At 39.4% G+C, this 10,125-nt stretch overlaps 1 protein-coding gene across 2 annotated transcripts; it reads left to right on the top strand.

Annotated features, from left to right (window-relative positions):
• On the top strand, positions 1 to 9,735 carry SALL2 (spalt like transcription factor 2). Of its 2 annotated transcripts, none has more exons than XM_053468476.1 (3): positions 1 to 460; positions 5,823 to 8,680; positions 9,205 to 9,735. In XM_053468476.1, exons 1-3 carry the CDS (start codon positions 388 to 390, stop codon positions 9,580 to 9,582), a joined length of 3,309 nt encoding a protein of 1,102 aa, XP_053324451.1. In that variant the 5' UTR covers positions 1 to 387; the 3' UTR covers positions 9,583 to 9,735. The 2 variants fall into 2 exon arrangements, with proteins under 2 accessions (XP_053324451.1, XP_053324452.1); XM_053468477.1 differs by having other exon boundaries at positions 3 to 460; positions 5,823 to 8,344.
• Positions 9,736 to 10,125: the final 390 nt, after the last annotated feature.

The following is a 10,125-nucleotide window of genomic DNA, read 5'->3' on the forward strand; positions in this document are numbered from 1 at the left end:
AGGAAAAGTAGGAGGGTCTATTTAGTAGCTGACCAACAGTGATGCTTCTGAGAGTTTGAGACAAGAGCGAAGATATGGCAAACACACCGAAACATTAAATATACCACCAACAGAAACACAAAGAAAGTTTGCTGCCAGTATATGCAAGACAAGGGAAGACAACGAAGATCGATCGATAGATAGATAGATAGATAGATAGATAGATAGATAGATAGATAGATAGTGTTGTCAGGAAAGAGGCGCAAAGGAAAAAGAGATGTAATTTACAAGGAGACAAACAAATTAAGCCTCAGGTAAAGGTCAGTTTTTCACATCTGCTCTTGAAAGGAGCCGGAGTTTTAAGTCAAAAAAAGGCTTAATCCTTGGAAATCAGTGACAGTGCAAAAGATGTCCCGCAGGAAGCAGAGAAAACCCCAGCAGCTCATCTCAGACTGCGACAACTCAACATCTTCAGAAAATGGTAAGGACTGAAACGCATGCCTTTACCTAGCACTGCAGAGGAGTGAGGATGTGTGTGTGCTAGGTTTGTCAAGAAGAAACTATTTAAAACGAGCAAATCCAATAGTGTAGACTGCGTATACCTACTTAAGAGCAATTGTCCACGTGAGGTGTGTAAAATTAGGAGTAAAAACAAATTGTACCACATTTATCAAAAAGATCTGGATCATCTTTTTACTTGTTACAGAACATGCACTTTTATCATATCACATGATCTATATGCTAGTCTCTTGCGCTATGGCCATGGGATGCTGGAAGTGATATAAAGAGAATGTGCATAAATTAATAAATTACAATCTACATATCATTGATCTTAATTTTGTTCCTAAATCTAAGGTCGATGCAAGAATACACAGAGGGGTGCAACATATGGCACTCCAATTGTGGTGGACTAAATATCAGCAATGCATGTCAGAGCATGATGGGAATTGTTGTCCATTACAGTTGAGAAAGCTACCTGAAAAATCAGTTGAAACAGAGAGATATTTGTTTTCACATTCAATATATAGCATTGTATTTTTTTTTTTTTTATAAATGACAAAGCTGTTCAGCCATAAAATATTTACAGAATTTACAAGGAGAATCTCTAAAACATTCAAAGTTGGGTAGAAGTTTAGTAGGTATTCCATTATGGTTTAGAACGATATAATTAATCACAAAGTGTGAAATGTTTGATCCATTTTGCCAAGCAAATGAAGCTCAAATACTGGCTGGCATCAAAGCTACTGACGTAACCTGCCTTTGTTTTACGTAATAAGTACCTAGGCTGTAACAATGAATCTTTCTATTGCTGAAAATGAATAGTTTTGCTAGAAATGTATCTAACACAATATATAGACAATATTTACCCCTCTTTACAGTAATGCTTTAAATGTTGAGCATGCTAGCCTTACACTTGCTGTTCACATAGGCATGCATAAAAACCCCATCACTGAACAGTCAATTGTAAAGAAACAGTTCTGCATTACTAAGAGAAAATCATAGCCAGGCCTAGAGCCAATGTTTAGCGAATAAACCCAAATAATAATTTGATACCTACAGTATTTGTAAATCAATAACTCATTGAGTGTTGTTCTTCAATACCTATGCTGAACTACTCACACTCTTTTCTCTGGATTCCTTACTGAGCACATCTCAAAAATTCTAGATAGCCAGAGATAACTGTATCCCAAAAATAGAATCTTATCTGATTTTTTAAATTTATATTTAACTCTCGTATCACAAAAAATAGAATCTTCTACCCATTTGTTTTTAAATTGGAACTGCTTTTTAGGTAATGGTATGGTATGGCATTATGACAATCCACAGAGAAGAAATGGCATTGTTTAAAGTACAGTTTCTATCAAAATCTTAGAACATAGTTAAAGTAGATCAACATTAATTATCATACCAGAAAGAACCATAGACCATCAAAAAATGATAAAGCTGGTTATTTAGTGGGGGTTTTTATGTTTTAAAGTGAGATATGCTGATTTTATAGGCAAACTCTTCGAAAGCATATAATGGTGAACTTGTGTCCTTTGGGCGTTCCATGGTTGTCTGTAATAACAAAGGGGTCCTTGGCAATTTACTATATGGCTCCTAAATGTCTGCAAGTGTTTTTACCTGAATGGCTAAATGTAAGCCCACCTTATTTCCGCACAGCTTACAATGCTTTTGGGGTTATGGACACTATTATGTCTTACAGTCCCATGATTGCAGGTAGAAGGAAAATCCGTGGTCCTTTTTGACTTGTGGAAAATTGGCCCTGATGCCTACCGTCAACTGTGACTTAGTAAATATTATCCCATGTACAGTTTGCTGAATGCTTAATATATACACATATTAATTCTCATACTATAACACGCAGGGCCTGTGGCCTTATATTCATTTTTTTCCTGGGGTCAAAAACAATTGGTGAAAAAGTCAGAAGGTCACCATAGGGCATGTTCACAAAAGGCCAAACCAACCAAAGTTATCATAGATTTAGCCCCATTTAGAGCAGCATTTATTGTAAAAGTTTAAAATACTTAATTGTCTACAATCATTTTGTCACCTTGCTGGAAATAAACCCACATGTATTGATGCTAGAAGTCCATTAAGTTTAGTTTTAGCAGTTTTCTTTTTTCCATTAATGAAACAATTTACAAAAATGAATTATTTTATAAAACATTCCGAACAAACAGAATGCATTATATTTATTTTGTATATTTATATAGCTTTCTAATGTAAGTGTAAATCAATCAGAAACATTGTTTTTGTGTGTTTACTCACTAGTATAATAAAAGTAACAATATCAATATTTCTAAAGATGATAAAATCACATATTTAGAGAGACAGTATTGTTTTCTAGAATCAAATACTGTGATGTTTCTGTGGAAGGGAAACGTACGATCTGTAATACCTTATAATTTTTGTATATTAGATAACGTTTCTGTGAAGAAACAAAAATTGTAATTTACTCATGTAGCCCCAACGTATATCATAGTTAGCTAGTTAAGAAAGACTCATTTTACAACCTAGAGATTACAGTTAGAATTAGAATGCTAAGTTTTACATTGGTACCCTTCCCATGTACAGCCGTATGTGTTGGCACAGATCACATGTGTAAAGCAAGGCCACACAACGCGTGAGGAGATAAAGTCTACTTGGATAGTAGAATCAGCAGCGGAGAATGGATGGGAAAAGGGGGGTGGGCTCCATTCTCAGCTCGTCGGGTTGGGACACTTTCTTTGCATTGTCGCTGTGATGAGAGGGAGCTTTTGTGACTCACAACCTTAGTTCAGCCAGCTGCAAAATCTCTTTTCCCAGGATCTGAATAGGGAAAAATGAGGGGAGGGGAGGAAAGGGGGAAAGCAGTATAGAGAAACGAAAGAGGAGTAATCAATATGGAGAGTGGAAGTAGAGTCAACATACAGTATAATTGGGCTCAATAAGTTCACTTGTGACATACATCTATAAGGGAGAAGGTCTCTCTAGCTTATCGGCGTCTAGGACACACAAAGGAGAGACTTCACTTTTTTCTCTTTCAAGCCATGAAGCACCAGTCAGCTCCTGTAACTAAAACTGTGTGGAAAAAAGAAACTGCTGCAAATCAAGTCAAGCTTGAGAAAAATCCCATAGTAGGTTCGAAATGTTGCCAGAGTTGGTGAAATAAATACAACTTTTACAGAGTGTTAAGCTTCATCGTTATTTGTTTCCAATGTATCTGTATATCATATAAAATATTTTTTATTGCCCATATGCCATTTACCTTTTCTTTTGCATAAAGGCTATCTTTGAAGTAAAAAGGCCTACTACAGAAAAGTATATTTAGGAGGGTAATGCTTTATGACCTTGGCATTGTCTAAACCTGTAAGCAACTGAGCTGGGAACTACATTTTTTATGTATTTCAGTATCAGAAAAATAGTAAATTTGCTGGGTGGTCTCTCCTACCAGTAAATGTCCTATGTCTTTGTCAGGAACCAGAAATTACAACTTTATGCAGCATCATAGCACTCATGGCGGACATTTACTGGGGTCTGGGGTGGACAATTTAATGATGTTCTATGGACCTTAACAAACTTTGTTACAGACACTGGTGCCCTTGTATGGACATTTTCCTATCCCTGCTATTGAACTAAGGTATTAGTCAATAGATAGTATTGGCATTTAAATATAGTAGTTGATATTGCAGCACCAAGTCATCCTTAGGTAAGTCTTGTTAAATGCTCGATTTTCAGCCAGTGAATATTTTTGCTTGGGGCAAAACACAGAGGATAGCACTTCTATCAATATTTGTCTTAATGCTGCTAAGAGAGCAACTTATGTCACACACTGAATAGGAGCACTTTCTGTCAGTGTCACACTCACAAAATGCAAATACAAGATCTAACTTAGTCTGTCAGTCAGTTTCCATTAGGAGGGGTTTTTTATCTGTCAGTGAGTTGCATGCACAGGAAAAGGGCCATTAAAAGTCTCCTTCACACTTTGGCTCCCCTTTGGCCTTCTGATACTTACGGATGCATGAGAGAAGCTCCTTGTGTCGTATAGCCAGAGCAGAGATCTTCATAGGCTTTCTGACCTCATACTTACAAGAATTTAAAAGGCTGACACAAGTCTAAAAGGGTAATATCTTTGTTTGTCCTGCTCCATACTGTTTCTGGACGTGAATATCATATCAGGGGCCAATATTGCTCTTCAGCTCCCCAACTGGGAGAGGGGCTCCCTTTAGCACAGAAGGCAGAAATGATGGTGTCTCAAATAAGAATGTGATCCCCCTTAATTTGTCAGTTTCTAATGGAATCATACACAGGTACAAGTCTCTCACAGTCTTAGTTATGAACATACATTTAGTCTATAAGATAAACACATTTTATAAGGGAGTTTAGCTTGGTGCTAAGTATCCTCTATTTCCAGTATGTAAGCCTTGATACCCTTAGCCAATTCAACAAGTTTAATTAAGCTCGAAGAACCCAGAAGTAAATTAGCCAGAACAAGGGACAGTTACTATGAAGCGATTACCATATCAATGGTTGGAAGTTGGTCTTCTTGGCTCTTGTGTGAATACAAATCAATTACCAGGAGCTGTGAAGCTGGCTTTTCTCTCCAGAGTATTAATGCTGCACAAAAGCTGGGATACAAAGAGAGCCCTGTTAGATGAAGAGAGAGTGTGTGTTTGTGTGGGCAGGGGGGCAGATAGAAATGGGGGTTTCACAGGAAAAAATATGGGGAGGGAGGTGTATGATGTGCCAAAGTTGGGTTAGATTAACTCATTGTTTATGTTGTGAATCTGACAAGATCCATATAAAACATACCCTGTTTCAGACTAAAAAAAATTTGGGTTTTCAATGCACATTGTCTAAGAAATCATAACTGGTAAAAAAAAAAAAACACCAGGTAAATAGTAAGCAATAAGGCTTTTACTTTCTGCAGGTGTTAACATTTTAAATAGCATAATTTATGTACACTACACATAAAAAGTAGGCTGCAAACCCTTCCACATCTGCATTAATTATTTGTGAGTCTCTTTTGTCCTAGAGCCTTTGTATAACCCCACGTAGTTTTAAGGGCCCGAGACACGTTTTGTCATACATATTTCATGGCCATTATTGGAAATGCAGCTAGAACAGTCTTATTATAAAACAGTTCTCCAAGGCAATGTCAACAATGGGCCAGTTATAAGATGTTCAGTTAGCAGTGAAGAGATCAAACTTACTAGTGGTTTTCGTTGTCTTTAAAAACTGTATTCTTTACATTTGTTATTGAACGTACAGAAAGTTAGTGTAACCCATTCTTTGCCATGGTTCCACAGAAAATATGTTTTATTCATATACATCACTAAATAAATTGTGCTCTTCTGCAGGAGATACAGCCGGAGAAGATATTCAAGTTTGCCGGAAGTGCTGTGCACAGTTTGATGAACCCTCTGATTTTGCCAGGCACAAACAATGCTGCTCGAACGACAACCAAGTTGTGGTGATAGTAGAAAACCAAGAGGAATCAGGGAAGAGCTATGTTACTGAAGGATCCGCTTCAAATAACATAACAACAGGAAAGAAAATAGAAGTGACAGAACAATGTGACATGGAAATGGGTGAAATGAGGGCAGATATGGGCAAGAAGGGAATAGGGCCATCCCAGCGTTTTCTTATACCTAATGGCGGCTTAATTATGGATGGACTCACAGGGCCAAAGATTGGGATGGCTCCAGTGAGCCAAGAAGATGTTTCTGGTGGTCAAACAACTCCTGGCACTATAAACATCCCGATGATACTGGAAGAGTTGCGAGTTTTACAACAAAGGCAGATACATCAAATGCAAATAACGGAACAAATTTGTCAACAGGTGCTCATGTTGGGTTCCCTTTCTATGTCTCCTTTAACACAAACAACTCCCCAGTCACTGGGATCCAAGTCTCTGCATGTCACTAGCCCCTCAAAACAATCTCAGCCTGTTCCAGAATCACCAAAATCTATTAGTGGAGATGAAAATGCTAAACAGCCTTTGCTACATCTTTATGACCCGATAGTGCAGTCTTTCAATGTTAGGAACATCCCAAATGTGAAAGACAAGTTTATGGCGGGATTCTATGACAAGCCATCCCCAGGGCATGCTTCACTTCCAAGCTCTCCACCCTGTCACCTCATTTCTCCACATGCCATTTTTCCACCAGGTTTGTCCACTTTGCAAGGTGGACTATTTTTAGGGGCTAGAGTTTTGGATACTGCCCCTAGCCTGCTGAAACAGAAAAACAGTGAACCTATGCGTAGTGAAAGTCAGCAAGAGAGGACATCAGGAAGGCACAAATGTCGTTTCTGTGCAAAGGTCTTTGGAAGTGACAGTGCTCTCCAAATTCACCTACGTTCTCACACTGGGGAGAGACCATACAAGTGCAACATATGTGGCAACCGCTTTACCACAAGAGGCAATTTAAAAGTACACTTCCATAGACATCGGGAAAAGTATCCCCATATACAAATGAATCCGCATCCGGTTCCTGAGCATCTAGACTATGTATTGACTAGTACCGGCCTACCGTATGGTATGTCAGTGCCTCCAGAGAAGATGGAAGAAGAGACAATAGAGAAAAAACCCTTTGTACCACCAGTGTTCGCTCCAGAAAGTCTTTTCTCCAGCTCAACTACTCAGGTCCTCCCATCAATTGGCAAACTAGTCCTTATGAAGCCTGGAGAGGCAGCCTCAACATTAAAGGGTCCAAGTTTCCCTAAGACAAAGGTTGATGAAAACACTCCTCCAGGAGAAAGGTCAGATACAGGAGCACCTGCTGTCAGTGGAAGAATGCAACTAAGCAAATTGGTGACCTCACTTCCAAGCTGGGCACTTCTGGCTAGCCACTTTAAACCTGGGACTTTCCCTTTTTCATATACAGTTGATCCACTGGGGTACTCAGAGACCTCAAAGCTACAACAACTAGTGGAGAAAATTGACAAACAAGCAGCTATTCCAAACCAGTGTGTTATCTGTTTAAGGGTACTTAGCTGTCCAAGAGCTCTCAGACTTCATTATAACCAGCATGGTGGAGAACGACCCTTCAAATGTAAAATATGCGGACGTGCATTTTCCACGAAGGGCAACTTAAAGGCCCACTTTGTGAGTCATAAATCCAGCTTATCCTCAAAGCCTCAGAATTCATGCCCGATTTGCCAGAAGAAGTTTACTAATGCTGTTACTCTCCAGCAGCATATAAGGATGCACTTAGGAGGGCAAATACCAAACGGTGAACTTTCAGATGCAGGAGGTAACAAAACTGAAGACCTAGAAGATAAGGGTGTGCCAGACTTCTCTGATGAGGTTAGCACTGATGAAGAATCCTTGGATGTAAGTGAATCAGAAAATGAAAAAACAGCCCTTGTTGACTGTGAAGTATCCATCATGGAAGATGATACTGCAACCACAGTTGCCTCAACGAACACAGAAAATAACATAAACTCTTCTACTACTCATATATTGAATACAACCAAAGAATCAATAACATCATCAGAACCTAATATAGCCAGTGAGCCAGTCCCTGAAATCATTCCAAATTCTAAAACAAATGTCCAAGCTGGCAATGATGAGGAATATGCAATGAACACTGATTCAAGTAAAAGTCCCCAAAATAAAATTGTTAAGGCCTCTGATGATGAAAATGATACAGGAATCAAGCAGGATTCAGAGCATACTATGTCTAACAAGCAAGAAGGATGTCTACCAGAGACAACCACCCTCAAATGCAGCCTCTGCTCTGAGATACTACCAAATGGTGAGTCACTGGACCACCATAGCAAGTGCCACATGAAAGATGGGCTGTTCCACTGCCTTGTTTGTAAGCAGAGCTTCCTGGAGGCATCCATTCTGAAGAAGCATGTTATCCACGCACACCAGGTGAGCCAACCCTTCTCTCCTCAGCTGATCAGCAGCCCCAAATGTCCAGCTGGAGATTTGCCACCTCTAGCACAAAATTTACTGGTGAGCTCAGTGAAGAGTGAAGTGGTAAGCCCATCCCAGACATTGGCACTAGTACACTTTCCTCAACTGCCGGTGCCCTCGTCCCTTTCCCCTCCTTTGAGACGCAGCCCTAAGCAGCATTTGTGCATAGTATGTAAGAAGACATTCTCTTCAGCCAGTGCCTTGCAGATTCATGAGAGGATACACACAGGAGAGAAGCCTTTTTCCTGCAATATGTGTGGAAGGGCATTCACCACACGGGGGAACCTAAAGGTAGGTACCCAAGTTAATTGCAGTGAACAGGAAAAATATCCTGGGCTCTCCTGTTTAAGCAGCCATCCTCAATAACTAGTGATAGCTACTGACGTGAACCATTGTGTTCATAACCTAGAATGATCATTTGGAATGTGAGTTAGTTCTAAAATAACAGTAATCAATCTCCCGAAATTTGCATCCGAAATGGCTCTAGTGATGTTTGTTAAATGAAGGTCTTAATTTCCTACATAAATAAATCTAAATGTAATCAACCTTAGTCTTTGACTACTCCCAGGAACATGTTTACATCCCCTCTGACGTGTTCTGTTAAACACTGGTATCCTCTAATTCCAACTCTAATTTTAAACCTTTCTAGGTTTACTTGCCCAGGAAGAAAAATCCAAGGTGTACACAGTCCATTAGAAGATTACGTACTTGTGCATTGTAATTTGGTGGTTATTACAATTGTAAACTTAAAGGAACAATTTGAATCTGGTTAATGTTCAATTCCTGTTAAATAACATAATATTTTTTAATTGTAGGTCCATATGAGCACACATGTATGGAGCAGCAACAACTCGAGAAGGGGAAGACGGCTCTCTCTGGATAACATTGGCCCCCTGCTCTCAGGAACCCCAGTGAAGTTGCAGGAGTTCCTGTCTAAAGAAATTCCCACGCAACTGGTTGGAGTCAGCCCATTGTCTTTTTGGAACCAGTACACAGCCTATCTCACCAGTAGTCCTCTCCCAACAAGTGGTAGTCTTGCCTCTACAGGAGCCATTCTACCATCACCTGCTCTACTTGCCTTGAGGACGGCTAAGGCTGAAAACATTGCTCCTGGAGAGCTTGCAGAAGTCACAGGGAAAAAAAATGGCAACACTGAATCGCCATGCAACAGTTTGATAAAAGAAGAGAAGTAGATGGCTTCTAATGCTTACTGTCTTAATGAAGGAACTTATTAATAAAACCACAAGTCATGGCCATAATAAGAAGATACAGTCAGAGGGCACTACTTGGACAAGGCTGAATAGCCTATGTAGCCCCATGTTTTCAACTATTCCTCCTAGCAGGGTCAGTACTTTTAATGCCTCTTTAAGGACTCACCTACACTACACTACATGATGTAAGAAATGCCCTGCCCCTTTTGCTTTCACCTTGAAGCAAGCTTTTCTGTTCTTCATTTAACTTTGGGGTTAGCAGTAGCGAGGACTCCCAGAATTTTGTACTGAAATACAAAAAAATTCAGGTCCCACCTGTAGTTCATATTTTTTTTGTATAGTTCGACCATAACTAGGGCGACTGATTTATTTTTGTTATTATCCAGCAGGCGGCAGTGGATTTTAAGGGTCTAATAAATGGTATCACAAAATGTATTTCTCAAACTTTCTGTACTTTTCTCAATGGAATTAATTCAAGGGGAAGAACTTTGAAAACTGAGTGAGGCATGTAAGAGATCTATGGCA

The sequence above is a fragment of the Spea bombifrons genome, chromosome 1, assembly GCF_027358695.1.
Source record: "Spea bombifrons isolate aSpeBom1 chromosome 1, aSpeBom1.2.pri, whole genome shotgun sequence".
NCBI classification, from domain to species: domain Eukaryota; kingdom Metazoa; phylum Chordata; class Amphibia; order Anura; family Pelobatidae; genus Spea; species Spea bombifrons.